Below are 15,845 nucleotides of genomic sequence, written 5' to 3'. Positions count from 1 at the left end.
TGGTTCTCACAGTAGAACCATCCTGTTGGCCCAGGCTATCCTGAGGCAGCAGCAGCAGGCTGGGGAAGCCATGGGCACAGTGGGGCTGCTGCAGTTTGTCACATGGTGCCTCTTGACCTTTGTGCCAGAGATTGTGGCTCTTTCACTGGCCCAGGCCATGCCCTCATTATGTCGAGCCAGCTCTCCAGGTAGCGTTTTGTTTTTTTTTTTTTTTTTTTTTTTGGTTTTTCAGCCTTTTCTAGGGCTGCTCCTGTGGCATACGGAGGTTCCCAGGCTAGGGGTCTAATCAGAGCAGTAGCCACTGGCCAATGCCACAGCCACAGCAATGCCAGATTTGAGCCTTGTCTGTGACCTACGCAACAGCTCATGGCAACGCTGGATCCTTAACCCACTGAATGAGGCCAGGGACCAAACCTGCAACCTCATGGTTCCTAGTCGGATTCATTAACCACTGAGCCACAATGGGAACTCCCAGGTAGCACTTTTTGCTTCTCTGGGTTCTCATGCTCTCTACCAGCCTATCCTTTCCCAGCAGAAACCCTGGGCTCAGGACCAAGGCCAGCGTGCACCACATGTAGGGGACCAGATGGGACTTCCTCCCACTGCCACCCCTGTGCTGTTGCAGCCCCTGTGGGCTCCTGTGTGGGCTGAGTCACCAGCCTCACCCACTGTGCTCGCTCAGCCCCTTATATCCTACTCAGTCACCCTGCCCTGCAGTCTCCCACCCAGTTCCCAACTCCTCTTCCGCAATGGACAGGTCTCCAACAATTCTTAAGGAAAGAACACACCAGCCATGACCCCCAAATCTTGCATGCTTCTGTCTGCAGTCCAGCTCCTATGTTACTTTCTGGCCTCTGCAGTTTAACCCCAACTCTGGCCCTGACTCTGGAGTCAGAGTCAGTCTAAATCCGACTCCATCCTGGCCAATATGCTCAAATCCATCCATCCAGGCAAGCGGTCCCACCTGCATCAGTAAAGACACCAGCATCAGTAAAGACCTGAGCTGCCTCCTCTGCCCTCAGGGCTTCCCGTCTCTACAGGGGGGGCACTTCCTGGCTGACTTAGGGGATGAAAGTTGGCTACCTGATGCCCTTGTGAGACCATCCTCAGTCTCAATTCCTTATTCCCCTGTAGCTGGTTTGCGCAAGGACCACATATTGATCCCAGTAATATAAGCTATCCCCAAATAGGCAAATCTAGAGACTGACTGTGGTTTAGTGGTTGCCTAGAGCTGAGGGTACTGGGAAGAAATGGGGAGTGACTGATAGAAGGCATGAGGGTTCTTTTTAAGGTGTCGAAAATGTTGCAAAATTGTGGGTGAGTGATGGTCATACAATTCTGAATATACTAAAACCCACTGAATTGTATACTTCAAATGGGTAAACTATATGACACGTGCATTATATCTCACTAAAGCTGTTAACAAACCAACCCGCAGCTGAAGCTCAGTGCTCTCACCGTCTCCTCTGGCTCCCTCAAGTTCCTGCTACTGAAAGTAATGGTCTGAAGGCCTGGGGCCAGAGCAGCCTTGTGGTGGACATTATGTCCCGGTTTCTTGACCACCCTTCACCTGAATCCCCTTCTCATGCTTGGAAACCGGCCACCTTGAATCTAGGTAGAAGATAGAGCCCATCTCCCACCACGTAAAAGACCAGATACTTGCCTTCCCAGCATCCCCCTCGCAGCCTGGTGATCACATGCTCTGCTGGAAGTCTGTCTAGAGCACAGGGCGGCAAGTGGAGGACCTTGGGTGGCAGCACTGACGTCACATCAACAAGGGATCCGACAAAGAAGGCTTTTAACTGCTGAGTTTATCTTTTTTTTTTAAGCTTCTCTTCTATTTTCTTAAGGTTCCTGTGACCCCAGTAGTTTGTCTTTTATCATCCTGAAATGGTTTGTTGGCTTTACGGTAGAACTGACACATGTGGCATTGGGGAGGCTGTGGCACTGGCTCCCTTGCTCCCTCTGGGCCAGAACTCTCCTGGCAGCTACAACCTTCATCTTGGTCACTGGGAGAAATGCATTTTTTGTGCATTTTTGTCAGTAGGACATCTTTCCCCGCCATCCCAGAGGCAGCAAGCAATAACAGAGGTCTCAGCTTTGAATTCCACCCCTTCCTTTACCAGCTGTTTTTTAGATGCTAATCTAATGTTCTCTAGTTTGTGTGATTTTTCTAGGACCACCCCCCTCCCCCTCACATTCCTGTCTGGTCCTCCTGATTCTTGGGGCTTTACATTCTATCACTTTAGAAAATTCTGCCTCGCAAGAACTCTCTCCTTCTGGAACTGTGACTTGTGTCACACCTCCTCATTCTATCTTCCTTTTTTTTTCTTTCTTTTCTGGCCACCGCTTGTGGCATATGGAGTCCTTGGGGCCAGGGATCAGATCTGAGCTACAGTTGCGGCAACCCCAGATCCTTTTAACCCACTATGCCAGGCTGGGGATTGAACCTGTGACCTGGTGCTGCGGAGGCGCCATGGACTCTGTGGTGCCAGAGCAGGGAACTCCTTTCTTCCACGTGTTTAACCTCTTTTCCTTAGGTTCCATTTCCCTGTTTCCTGGGCTCCATCATCTTCACATCTACTTCCAGTTCATTCTCCTTCTGGGTGTGTCTCTTCTGCTACTTAACCATAGTAAGTTTCTAACTTCAAATAGTACATTTTCCATTAAAAACTTTTTTTTAATCAAACCAATTTGGTCCTTTTCGATGTTTTTTTCATTAGCCAGAACTTTTCTTTAAACCTGAGACATTTTTGCATTTTGTTTTATGCTTCCAACATCTTAGTCTTTGCACGTCTGATTCTGTTGCTGATGTTCCTAATGACTCTTGCTCACAGTAGTTTCTTCTCTTGTGTGCTTTGTGTTTTCACTGTAAGTGAAATTTTATCTGAAGGAATTCCTTAAGGCCTGTGTTTCACATACAATCCTCGAGAGGAATGCATTTGCTTCTGTGCCAGGAGCCTCAAGGTACTACCAACCTGAGGCCATTTAAACTGAATTGTCAGGAGTTCCCATCGTGGCGCAGTGGTTAACGAATCTAGGAACCATGGGGTTGCGGGTTCGGTCCCTGCCCTTGCTCAGTGGGTTAACGATCCGGCGTTGCCGTGAGCTGTGGTGTAGGTTGCAGACGCGGCTCGGATCCCGTGTTGCTGTGGCTCTGGCGTAGGCCGGTGGCTACGGCTCCGATTGGACCCCTAGCCCGGGAACCTCCATATGCCGCGGAAGCGGCCCAAAGAAATAGCAAAAAGACAAAAATAAATAAATAAATAAATAAATAAATAAACTGAATTGTCAGCTTAAGAATATTTTCTAGTCCACGGGGGCAATATTGAATTCTCAACCCAAACAGTAGAGCCAGCTGTGCTGACCTACTGGGGAAGATTTCTGTCCCCACCTCCTATCTTTCCTTGCATCAGATACCAAAGCTAAGTTGATGAGTTGTGGAATTGGTTCCCTGTTTGAATGATCAAGTCATCTGTTAGGTTTAAGTAGGAGGGGGCTGTGACCTAACTCCCCACTTTGTAGCAGCCTCAGGTTTATTTCCTACCCCATGCACAACCCCTGAAACAGCAATTCTAGGTCACCTACAAAATAAGCAGAATAAAAAAGATGAGTGACAAGAGTGTTTATGAACTGGCTCCCACATAGACTCAGTCCTGGGAGCCACTCGCAGACCCTATGGCCTTCAACCGGCCTCAGTGTCACTCACTGGTCCTTTTCCTTCTATACCAGAATCACTGTCTCAAGGCAAGTGGGAGAAGGACAGGAGGACACGGTGAACCAGATCCAAGGAGAGGAAGTGCGTTGCGGCACAAGGCTGAACTGCTCTTCTCGTCCAGCCCTGGGGCATCCCAGACCCTCTCAGTCATCTCTGAGCCAATCTAGTTCCAAGGCAGCTGTGAGCCTTGCCCTTGAGTGGGAAAGGACCAGAACAGGCCCAGCCCAAATGTGTCCCGGGAGCTGCATTTCTTGCTGGGGCAGCAGAAGAGCTGAGGACGTTTTCTTATTACTCTTTGCTCAAAGGGAGATGTCTTCTGTCCTTGCCTGCATTTCGGCGTCTCTTTCGACTCAAGAAGCTCTCGAGCTTCTTGCTGCGTTTCAGCTCCTTGAACTTCTCAGCTAGGACCAATTGGCGCTGCTCAGCTAGAGCACAGGGAGAAAGCAAGCTGGTAAGCCAAGCAGGAAGCCCCTGCCCCCAGGTCAGCAAGTCTTGACCATTACACTGGGCTACGACACCCATCTGGAATTCAATGGTGTATAAGCAAGCTGACCTCTAGGATGCCACTCTCTCAACTCAATTGTGAGCTCCTTCTTTGTGCCCAAGCCAACCTACGTGGGGGTGGGCCAGAGAGGAAAGTCACACTTCCTGCCCATAGTCTACGGAGGGATGCAAGCATGGTTACAAACAGTTCTTTCCCGCTGTTTCTTCCCGTGGTAAAGTGGAGGAAAGTAGAAACAGCGGCAGTGGCATTCTGCCACTATGGGCACTAAACAGTGGCAGTACATTCTGCCACTATGGGCACTAATCCCTGCCCCTGTAATGGCCTGTCATGGCTGTGCCCCACTCACATTTCTTCAGGAAGTACGGCCGATGGCCCTGCTGGGCCTGAGCCCGCCGCTCCTGCTTCAGGGCCAGGCGCAGCTCCTGCTGCCGCTTTCGCTCCTGCTGTGCCATGTCTTGCTGCTCCTGAAGAGCCAAGAGGACAGACCAGTGAGATGGGTGAACAGGAGGGACCGTCAGTCACCTCCTGCCTCCACCTGTTCTCACCACTCCCACAGGTGCCTCCTGTGACTGACCCACTCCCCAGATTACTCACCATGCGCTGAAGCAGCTGCTGCAGTTTCTCATGCTCCTCCCCTGAGCGGCGCTTCTTCAACTGTTTTTTCACAAGCTCCACAATTGAAGATGAAACATGATGGTTAGCATTGTGTAAATGTTTAACTAAAACTCTGTGCCGAGCATTAGTCTAAGAGGTTCACATAAGTTAGTTCAATAACACCATGAGAGAGGAATTACTATCACCTCTTTTCTTGTGGTTAGGAGACTGAAGCAAAAGAGGTAAAGTAACCTGGCCAATGATCACACAGCCCGTAAACTGGGGAGCCCTGCTCCCCTCTGCCAGGGCTCCAGTTTCCCACCCCTCAGATCCCCACAAACCAGTCTCATGCTACACACCTCTTTCTCTCTGGCTCGGATGTCATTTAGGAACTGATACGTTTTATCAAACACCTCAGGATTATATTCCCCTGACAGATCATCAAAGCGCGGGTCGCGGGCTACCTTTGGAGAGAACAAAGAACATAAAAGAACTGTTCGCTGTCCTTTCGCTGAGAGAGCACCTTACTGCCTCTTCCTCACCTTCTTACTGATGGGGACAACTTGACGCAAAAATGGCACACGGACCTTGGCTGACATTTCCAGAGGCCTACAGAGAAAGGAAAGGACAGGTCAAGAGAGTTCCTGTCTTGTCAAAGGCCTCCTACTTGCCACACAAGAAAGCAGCTACTCAAGGTCCCAGGTATCCTGCAACTCCTGGGGCAGGCCATGCTCCTCACCTGTGCTTATCGGCCACACATGCTTTTTGGACAGGTGGTCTAGAACTTTGCTTCTTAGTGCTGTTTCCAGTTACCAATTGTTTGTATGTCTTAGTCCCCACTTGGCTCTGCAATTCCAACAGCTCCTCAAATGACATGTCAGAAGTGCCTGTGGAAGGAAGTGGGGGGTGTGTGTGTGTGTGTCGGGAGTCAACTCAGCTCAGCATCTTCCACTACTGCAAAGACTGCAATGACGTCACCCCATCCTCATGTCTCAATATCCCCTTCAGACCAATCACTGCAGGTCCCGGGCAGCAAAGGTGCTACAGTGACATCTAACTCACCAACCGTTCCAGCTACCTGGGGCCTCACCTTGCTAAGGAAGGCTGGAGGTGGACCAGGCCAGTCTTTTTTGTGTGTGTGTGTGTGTTTTTAGGGCTATACCCACAGCATACGGAAGTTCCCAGGCTAGTGGTCAAATTGGAGCTGCAGCCACTGACCTATGCCACAGCCACAGCAAGGCCAGATCCAAGCCACGGCTGTGCCAGATTCCTGACCCACTGAGTGGGGCCAGGGATAGATCTGTGCCCTCATGGGTACTAGTCAGATTCGTTTCCACTGAGCCGCGACAGGAACTCCACCAGTCTCTTCTTTTTCACCTTCTCTTTTATTTTATTTTTATTTTTGTCTTTTGTCTTTTTAGGGCTGCACCTGCAGCATGTGGAGGTTCCCAGGCTAGGGGTCTAATCGGAGCTGTAGCTGCCGGCCTACACCACAGCCACAGCAACTCGGGATCCGAGCCGCGTCTGCGACCTACACCACAGCTCACAGCAATGCTGGATCCTTAACCCACTGAGTGAGGCCAGGGATCGAACCCGCAACCTCATGGTTCCTAGTCGGATTCGTTAACCACTGAGCCACGCTGGGAACTCCCATCGCCTTCTCGTTTAAATTATTCCTTTCTAGGCCTCTCCACAAGGACCTCTGGCTTCCTTGCTCAGTTACCACTGCCATTATTCTGGTTCAGAATATGCTCAGCGCTTCTCACCTTAATCAGTGCTTGAGCCTCCTAACTGCTCTCCCAACCCCAGTCTCACTCCTTTCAAAGCTATGCTTCCTGCCTTCCCACCTTAGCCTGGGTCAGCATATAAAATGCAAACCTCATCTTATCACTCCCACCTCATTTCCACACACACATCCTTCAGACTAGTCACTCCAGAACTCAAAACCCCCCAATGGCTTCTAACTCAGAGGAAAAGCTATAGGCTTTGTAATTGCTTGAAACCTCCTGAAACCCCCGTGTGACCTATCCCCCATATTGTCTCTCATCTCATCTCCTACTAATCTTCTTACTCCTCTTCAGTCAACAGCCTCCCAGCAGTTTCTAAGGAGGAATGTTCCCACCTCGGTTCCCTTGCACTTGATTCTGGCTCTGCTTGAAATACTTCCTCCAGATGTATTTATTGCTTGCTTCCTCAACTTCCTTCATACTCTTTCTCAAATGTCACCTTCTCAGGTCTTTTGTGATTACTTAAAATTGCAAACTCTCCCCTGCTTTCTCTTCAAAGCTCTTTTGAAAAATTGAGATATATAATCCACATACTATAACACCCACCCACTCCCCCCCCCCCCGCTTTTTGTCTTCTCTAGGGCTGCTCCAGCGGCATATGGAGGTTCCCAGGCTAGGGGTCAAATCGGAGCTGTAGCCACTGGCCTATGCCAGAGCCACAGCAACAAGGGATCCAAGCTGTGTCTGCAACCTACACCACAGCTCACAGCAATGCCAGATCCTTAACCCACTGAGCAAGGCCAGGCATTGAACCCGCAACCTCATGGTTCCTAGTTGGATTCGTTAACCACTGTGACAGGACAGGAACTCCAACCCACCCCCCTCTTTTTTAAATGGCCGCTTCCTTGGCATATGGAAGTTGCTGGGCCAGGGACTGAATCCCATCAGGAGCTACGGCAACACAGGCAACACCGGATCTTTTAACCAACTGTGCCGGCCAGAAATGGAACCCACACCTCTACAGCAACCCAAACCGCTGCAGTCAGATTCTTTTTTTTCTTTTTTTGTCTTTTTCTAGTGCTGCTCCGGCAGCATGTGGAGTTTTCCAGGCTAGGGGTCTAATCGGAGCTGCAGATGTCAGCCTACGCCAGAGCCACAGCAACGCAGGATCCGAGCCGTGTCTGTGACCTACACCACAGCTCACGGCAATGCCGGATCCTTAACCCACTGAGCAAGGCCAGGGATCGAACCTGCAACCTCATGGTTCCTAGTCGGATTCATTAACCACTGCGACACGATGGGCACTGCTGCAGTCAGATTCTTAATCCATGGTGCCACTGCAGGAACTCCCAAATCCACCCTTTTAAAACATGCAATTTCGTCCTTTATTGCCTTTTGTAAATTTTATTTTTCTGCTGTGCCCGGACAATCTGGAAGTTCCACAGCCAAGGATAGAATGGGAGCAACAGCTGGTCCAGATCCTTAATGCACTGTTCCGGAGCAGGGACCGAACCAGCACTGCCTCAGAGACAACACCAGATCCTTAACTCGCTGCGCCATGGTGGGAACTTTTATTGCCTTTTAATGTATTAAGTTGCTTCTTGTTTTTTAAGCCCTAAATAATAAGCTTTATAAGAAGAGTTTGGGGTTGCTTTATTCACTATCTGTGGCATCTAGAACTGTACCTGCATACTATAAACGCTTAATAATGTTTAAGATTTTTTTTTTTTTTGTCTTTTTAGGGCCGCACCCATGGCCTATTGGAGGTCCCCAGGCTAGAGGTCTAATAGGAGCTATAGCTGCAGGCCTATGCCACAGCCACAGCAATGCCAGATCCGAGCCGCGTCTGCGACCTACACCACAGATCACGGCAACGCCGGATCCTTAACCCACTGAGCAAGGCCAGGAATCGAACCCGCAACCTCATGGTTCCTAGTGGGATTCGTTAACCACTGAGCCACGACAGAACTCCATGTTCACGAAGTTGGTTGAATTTTCACCTACTAAGCCTTCCCCAACAATCCATGCCCTTTCCTGACTGCTTTTGAACACACGTTTTTCCCCCTGCGCAAAGCCCTCTTTCTTCCTTTAAGAAACTGCTCAGTATGTCCTAACGCAGGAAGCAGCCTCTCTTACTCTCCAATGCGTTGGGGGCGCTCTCGGTTGGCGTCTTTCCAAGACTTAGCAGTTTCACCCTAACGGCGTCTGCGGGGTCCGAGCCCACACCAGACGCTGAACTACTGGGCGCCGGGCGGCCGCCGCTGCCTGGCCCCTCTCCCCGCCACCCGCGCTTTCCCCTTCGGCCCGATGCTGTGCCCTCACCCTTCCGCAGGCCCCCGCCGTCCTCCTCGCCGTCCCAGGCCCCGTGGGGAGACCCGGCAGCCAACCCATCCCGGGAGCTCACTCTCGGCATTGGCTTCCGCGTTGAGCCAAACACTAATGGCACTACTTCCGCCCTGGCAGCCCCGCCCCTTCCGGCATTTCCGTAGGCCGAGTCCACGCGGCTTGGCGACGTCAGAGTTGATCCCGCCCACCGCCGAGCCAAAAGGCCGGGGTAGGCTGGCCCGGCAGCCCCGCGGGCCACCTGGGAACCCTCCTACAGCAGAAAAGGGCACCCAGTTGCGAAAACGTCACCAACTTTTCGTCTGTCGCAAAGCACTGACTTAGCACTGAAGAGAAACTAAAGCCAGGCTGTGTTGGTTCTTGGTTTCCTAATGCCCTTGGCTGAGAAGCCAGTACCTCATCGGAAACTCCTCCCAAACCTATTGTGTTTCACAAAAAGAGATCAGACGTTTGGAGATTTTTTTAATTCATTTTTATAAAATCCGAGCCGGCTGAGAGCGTCAGGGTGCAGCAACAGCTCAAGGAAGGGTGAGATTACCTGCTGGTCCTTGCCTCCCCAAGTCAGGGAGAAGGAGGCTTCATGCCAACAGCTGCAACTCCTCTCGGCTCCCAATCCATGCTCATGGCTCAAGCAGGGGGAAGGGGTGGTAATAGGGGTGTGTGTTGGGGGGGAAGCTCCTGAGGCTCAGACCCTGCTTGCTTCTCCCTTCTCCCCACTCCCTTCACTTCCCAGCAGAGAATGGCTGGCCAGGGCAGAGCAGAGGCCCAGGAGCAGTTGGAGGGAGGTGGATGGGAAAGAGCACCAAGGGGAAGGGGCCCTCGGCCCAAGGAGGAGGGGACCTAGCCCTCCTCCCTACAGCTCCCCACTGAGTTCACAGCACAGAAAACACCTCTAGTCCAACTCCATGTGGAGGTATACGAGTCCAGGGTCCAAAGGGGGCAGGCGGGTGAGAGATGGGCAGGGGCAGTGAAGACAACGCAGGCTCAGGAAGGGAGGCGGCAGAAACTTCCTCTACCCATGGGAGGAGACGATGGGGCGACTGATATTGCTGTTGGTGGTCATGGCATTCAGCTCCCACCTGGAAGGCCAAAAATGACAGGCAGAAAGAAAGGAGAGCTTCCACCCCGAAGTCTAGAATTGCTCAAACAAAGCTATCAACACACCAGTCCCTTCAACTTCCTAAAGCTCAACCACCTACAACCACCTCTTCCTTACAGTCCTACCGGGTTTAACAATCACACCCCTCCCACCACCAAATCCAATACCACCCACTCCTCCACCTGCAAGCTCAAGTGGATTTCCTGTTTATGTTTACATATTTATATTCGTGTGCCGTACACAATGAGAAAACCATCACTGTACACATGTCAACAAACTTCCAAACCTACCTTTCCTCCTCTGCTTAGATACAATCAGGAAGCCCCTCCCCCTTCCCCTCCCAGGAATAAGCTCAACTCCCATTCTTCTAAGGCCCTGACTCAGCTCTCCTATCCTCCCAGAGGCCTTCCCCACACCTCCCACCAAATTCAAATTAAATTCCTCCCTTTTTGGCAATACTGTCATTCAACAAAGATTCACTAAGTACCTCCTTATGCCAAGGCTACAGTCTACTTGGTATTAAGCACTTGGGCCAGCCTGGATCCCTCAGTTCAGCCTTGTATATACTCTGTCACCACATGCTGAACACACAGACCCTCAGCAAGTAAGAGTTAAGCAGAACTGTTACAAAAGGAGTGAAGTGTCGCAGAATGACCCCAAAGGGCACAATCGTACACCAGATAACTTTCAGCAGTTGATTTGGACCTAAGAATACGGACTCAAAGGGAAGTAGGAAGGACCTCCCTTAACTCTGGAACTAATGTGATCCAGAAGCTCCTAAACGTCTCTCTGCAGCTAGATTCTAAGATTTACTCAAACCTTCTCAGCATGTTAACAAAAACAAGCTCAGGTCTCAGGAAGTGATGCTTATGAGCTTGGTTTGTTTGAAACTGGATTTTTCCCCCCATGTAATTTACCCCAGCTGACAGTCTTATTTTTCCTTCCAATTCACTCTCCACAAGTATATTACATCCCCAGCAGAACAATCTCTCTCTCCTTCACACCAAGACCAAGCTAATCGGGTCATGCCTGTGCTGCCCATCACCCTCAACCAATCCCTCCTTTCCAACCATTCACTGTACCTGATGTCATGGGGCAAACAGGACTGGTCCAGGTTATACTGAATCACAGCCAGTTTGCACAGAGTCTTCAGACTAGGGCCTTTAAAGGAGGAGTGGGGGAGAGGAAGATGGTTAAAGCCAAGCAAAGGGGCCAGTCCTGGATATCACCACCCAAGGCCAGGGACCCTGATAGCAGGAGCACTTTGGGAATAAGTTATCACTTACTAAAGTCCAAAATGTGTAAGTCAGAATGATCTATAAGGTCAAATTCATCTCCCAGGCCTTCCTCAGGAGACGGACTGTAGGGATCAAAAGAGAAATGAAGGAAGAAGCAGAGACCACCCACGAGACCCTCTTGCTCAAATGTTAGTCATAGGCTTAGGCCCTTCCTGGAGCCCTCCCTCCTCTCCTCCTAACCTGGTACCCCCAAAGAGAACAATCTTGTCACCAACAATACAGCAGCACTGGCGCCGGCGGGGACACGGCCCCTTCCCCTTCGGTTCAATCTTCTTCCAGGTAAATGACACTAAAGAGAAGGTTGAATGGCGGGTCAACACCTGCCTAGTGCAGACAGCCTCTCCACCCCTGCCCTCACCTAACTGCTCCCTGTTCCTCCCTTAAAGGCAGGGCTCCTTACCAGGGTTAAACTTCCAGAGATCATGGAAGTGCCGATTCAGCCTTGCATTATAGCCACCAAAAATGTACAGCTCCCCATTGTAGCCAACTGGAAGGAGAAGAATTTTCAAGAGTGTGGGACAATGGGTAGGAAGGGGGAACGAGAAGGGACATGACAGACGCTTACAGGCTGAGTGGCTCCGGCGCCCCTCAGGCAGCACCGGGGTGGGTGGACAGTCCAGCCAGGCCTCGGTCCTCGTGTCAAAGACGCGGATGCGGTTGCAGTAAATCTCATTGTTGGAGTGGAATGGCCCGAAACGGTCGGCACGGCCCCCAAAGACATACATGTGATTGCCCAGCATGGTGGCCGAGTGGAAGTCCCTCCAGCGTGCGGGGTTGCCCTGGGCAAGAGCAGAGACAGGAGGGGGAGGGGGTCAGCTTTGGCTTTGAAGCTCCCTATGGTTTCTTTCTTTCCCTTCCTTCCTTCCTCTCTCTCTCTCTTTGTAAAGTACAGCTGATTTGTCCCTATGGTTTCTTAAACTGAGGCGGGAGATCTGGGAGAGAGGAAAAAGGGCAGACCTTTGTACAGATCAGGGTCCATGTCATGGTGCTGGTATCCAGCTTGTGAATGTCATTGGAAAAGCAGTCCGCCTGAGAGGGACAAGGAAGGAAGTAAGAGAAGGAATAAGAGAGGGAGGGGAAGTGGTCATCCCCCGACCCTCCACCCTCCTCCTTCTGATCCTGGGAGCAAACCAAAGCCTCCCATTCCACTACCTTAATTCCCCTTCCTCTTTGTCATTCCCCACCCTGAACCTCGAGTTCAGACCTACCAGCTGCTCGTAGCCCCCGAAAATATACATGGTCTTGCCCAGGACACAAGCCGAATGTCCGTCCCGGGCCCCAGGAACTGTTCCTGCTACTCGGGGTGTGGACCACTTGTGAGTATCTGAAGAGGGGGAAAGGGTGGGCCCAGTGAGCAAGCGGACCCTCCCTCCTACACTTCGGGATGCCTCATCCCCAGCCCCCTCAGCCCACACCTTTCCCAGAACCCCCCCCTCCCCCCGCCCAGGTACCACTTGGCAGCCTGAGACCCATACTCACTGACATCGAAAGCATAAAGCACATTGCAGGCCCCTTCGGTGTCATTCCGCCCACCCCAAAGGAAGACTGTGTCGTCGATGAGGACGGTGGAGTGTCCGTACCGCATGTAGGGTACCACGGGAGCCTGCCCGCGGGTGGCGGGCCTCACCGGGGGCAGCTTTGTCCAACGCAAGGACACTGTGGGCACAGCTCTGCTCAGCCCTGGGAACCTCCCTTGAGGCTATCCACCTCTCCCCAAACCAGATGTGCGTGTTCCCCATCCCTTTTGGCTGCAGGCACCCACATCAAACCTTCCTCAGCCGCCCAGTTGCCCTCCCTGGGGGTGCCCAGGGATGGTCCCCAGGGGAGCTCACCTGCATTGAAAATGTGTACATCAATCTGACGCAGCGTCTCGTAGTCCTCGCCGGAGCAGTAACCCCCGAAGGAGTACACCCGGTGCCCGACGGCCACTGCAGCATGGTTCACCCTGCGGGGCCCGCCCTCCAGGTGCACCGTCCAGCGTAACATCCCCTGGGCCACTGGTTACAGCCACATGCCCCCCCGGCACGGCCTGCTGCCTCTGCTACCTGCACACAAGTTAGGACCGTGGGCTCCTCAGGCAAGGCCTTTGCCTGGCTCACCGTGACTCTGCCCAGGACTAGCCCTGGCCTCCAAGTGTCACCCTGGTGGCCCTTCCACACCACCCCTCTGCAGCTCAGGTGGCTGGCTATGTACTAAGGGAGCTGCTGAGGTCAGGGAGCTGGCCCCCGGCCCTGTGTTCTCCAACAGTGAAGGGTGGGGCCACTCTGACCTGACTGCGAGCTCTGCTGCTGAACAAGGGCTTAACATGGTTGTCTCCTACTCACCGAGGCTCCACCCTGTCCCTGGCCAGGCCCAAGCTCCTCTTTTCTCTCTGGCTCTGCTCTGCTTATTGCCACCTCTCTAAGAATCTGTGTGCTCTTTGAGGTGGGGAGCGGGATCTCAAAATACTCAGAGCTATGAATAGCCCAGGCAGCCCCAAACGGTCCATTGAAAGCTGGCATGAGTGTCTCCAAGCTGAAAAGCTTTTAGGCTTTCAGAGAGGAACAGTCCCTCTATCCAGGACAGGGTGGGATGAATCCGGGACGGGGACTTCCATGGACAGTTAGCCCCTCCTGGGGGGCTCTTGTGCAACTGAGCTGTTGTCAGCAGGGTCACCCAGGGCCCCTCACAGGCACGATGAGTTCCTTTGACAGCTGTGCCTGGGATGCTGCCAAGAACTTAAGCCAGAAAGGTATGTGTCTGCCGGGGATTGAGGGGGTGGGGGTGGGGAGGCGGGGTTTTCTCCTCTTGCCACTTGCCCAACCCTGCCATTGTGGTAAGGAACAAGCTGTTTCCAGCAGCTCTTTTCCCGTTTGGGGCCCTGAAAGGGGATAGGGGGTGGCGATGTGTCTTGGAGAGGAGCAGGAACACAAAAATGCCTTTGGTCTGGATAAGAAAAAGACCCAGGCATGAGCGGTCATGGTCTCTGCAAGACAACCCGCCAACCTAGAGATAATGGGTACATTTGAAGGCTCTGTTAGACAAATCCTCTTGCAGCTGGCACTGCCTTCGCTGGCAGGCACCTGCTGGGTTTGGGTGGATCATCTGCTCCCTGTTCAAGAAGCCCTGGCAGAGGGAAGAGCTAGCCCGAACCTCAGGCACAGAAGAAGCTCAAGCAAAGGAAGGTCCCTTGCAAGAAAGACACAGGGCTTTGAGCTGGCTCGCCAGACCCCTGCCCCCACCCAACTTCCCCCAACCCTCCCCCACTCTGCCAAACCTGAAATAGCCCCAGCAGGAAACCACTCTCACTTCATTACTCCTGTCCTCAATCCAAAAGCTCTTGGATCTGGGCTTGTGGGGACAGACAGGAAGGAAGTTGGAGAGCTTAAGAATGGGGGTCCTTCCTCTTCCCTCACAGCTTCTACTCTCCTCTTCAGCTATATCAAGGTAAAGTAAAGAATTCACTGGGCAAGAGGGAAGCAATTCCATCCAAAGGTAGAGGAAAAAACCCTCAGCGTCTTCTCCAAAGGACAACTCAAGCTCATGAAAGACAAGCCCCAGCATCTCCCGGGCGCCTCTGATCCCTGGGGCTCTCCCGTCCGTGCTCCATCACTGCGGCATTCTCCAGCTTCTTCCATGCCTTTCAGGGACCTGCCCCCCTACCTATTCTCTTGCAATTTTCACTCTCCGTTTCTGGCCTTTTCAGATCTCTTGAGAGCTTTGCAGTTTTCTGCTTTTTCCTTCTCCCACAACTCCAAGCTCCACCCCGACAGCCTTCCATTTTCCTTCTTTTGCTAGGGGGGAAAAAAGCTAACATTCCCTGACCCTTTTCGGCCAGAGATATTCCTCCCTGTATATGACGCTATCCGGGTCTTCTTCCAGTCATTCCAACCTCCCTGCCCCCACAACACCAGACACCCCCGCCCTTTTCTTCCATTATCCTCAGCTTTCCCATTCTCCTCCTAACCCAGTCTTCCTTCCAGTTCCCTTCAGTGCCTCCTCCAGTTACCAGGTCTCTCCCATCGCTTCCCCCACCATCCTCCCCCAGCCCTTCTTTCCCCCTTAACACTCTCCTTTCCCGTCATCCCCCTCCCCACCCCCACCTCATCGGTCTCCGGCCCCTCCCCCACAATTCAGCTCTAGGCATCGGCGTCCCCATCCCCTATGATTTTCCTCGTCCCTCAACCCACCACGGGCTACCTGCCAGGCCGGGCCGGGGCGGGGCCGCGGGTCCTCGCGCTGCCTGCAGCTTTGAACCCGTTGCCCGCCAACTGCCGACTGGGTCTCCAACGAGATAAACACAGCCAGGCTCGGTCCTTCCGGCGGGCAGCTGTAAGCGCACGTGCATTCAGCTCTAAGTGCCGGAAGTCTACCGGGATTTGTAGTCCATCGGTTTCGGGAGGAACGCGAGGGGCTGAAGGATGGGCAGGAGTCGGAGGAGTCTGCGCATGTGCTTATACCTATCAAACACCGCGGGGCCGAGTTCGCGTTGCGGCTCAGTGGTAACGAACCTGAGGGTTCGATCCCTGGCCCCGCTCAGTCGGTTAAGGATCCGGCCTTGCCACGAGCTGCAGTGTTGGTA

The 15,845-nt window shown here is 52.5% G+C and overlaps 1 protein-coding gene across 4 annotated transcripts; it reads right to left on the bottom strand.

Annotated features, from left to right (window-relative positions):
• Positions 1-3,610: 3,610 nt before the first annotated feature.
• Positions 3,611-15,732, bottom strand: KLHDC3 (kelch domain containing 3). Of its 4 annotated transcripts, XM_047797368.1 has the most exons (15): positions 15,464-15,732; positions 13,117-13,329; positions 12,764-12,940; positions 12,493-12,608; positions 12,242-12,313; positions 11,850-12,063; positions 11,685-11,771; positions 11,465-11,573; positions 11,273-11,346; positions 5,557-5,704; positions 5,360-5,426; positions 5,177-5,281; positions 4,818-4,892; positions 4,570-4,687; positions 3,611-4,143 (listed from the first exon to the last, which is right to left on the bottom strand). In XM_047797368.1, the coding sequence occupies exons 2-15, from the start codon at positions 13,268-13,270 to the stop codon at positions 4,007-4,009; spliced, it is 1,653 nt and encodes a 550-aa protein (XP_047653324.1). In that variant the 5' UTR covers positions 13,271-13,329; positions 15,464-15,732; the 3' UTR covers positions 3,611-4,006. The 4 variants fall into 4 exon arrangements, with proteins under 4 accessions (XP_047653324.1, XP_047653323.1, XP_047653322.1 ...); XM_047797366.1 differs by lacking the exons at positions 3,611-4,143; positions 4,570-4,687; positions 4,818-4,892; ... (1 more) ...; positions 5,360-5,426; positions 5,557-5,704 and adding exons at positions 9,337-9,966; positions 11,069-11,147 and having other exon boundaries at positions 15,454-15,660; XM_047797365.1 differs by lacking the exons at positions 3,611-4,143; positions 4,570-4,687; positions 4,818-4,892; ... (1 more) ...; positions 5,360-5,426; positions 5,557-5,704 and adding exons at positions 9,337-9,966; positions 11,069-11,147 and having other exon boundaries at positions 15,464-15,641.
• Between the last annotated feature and the right edge of the window lie 113 nt (positions 15,733-15,845).

Source organism: Phacochoerus africanus, chromosome 9 (assembly GCF_016906955.1).
Source record: "Phacochoerus africanus isolate WHEZ1 chromosome 9, ROS_Pafr_v1, whole genome shotgun sequence".
Classification (NCBI taxonomy): Eukaryota; Metazoa; Chordata; class Mammalia; order Artiodactyla; family Suidae; genus Phacochoerus; species Phacochoerus africanus.
Note: the sequence above shows the minus strand (reverse complement) of the source record. Positions and strands in the feature narration are given on the sequence as shown.

What these genes read in the sequence shown, in the direction of transcription:
- KLHDC3 (XM_047797368.1), bottom strand. Translation starts at nt 13,270, where the DNA reads ATGTTACGCTGGACGGTGCACCTGGAGGGCGGGCCCCGCAGGGTGAAC. An exon ending in AGCAGCTGCTTCAGCGCATG is followed by an intron (nt 4,688 to 4,817) that starts GTGAGTAATCTG and finishes TTGGCTCTTCAG; the next exon opens with GAGCAGCAAGACATGGCACA. An exon ending in GCCGTACTTCCTGAAGAAAT is followed by an intron (nt 4,144 to 4,569) that starts GTGAGTGGGGCA and finishes CCTGTGCTCTAG; the next exon opens with CTGAGCAGCGCCAATTGGTC.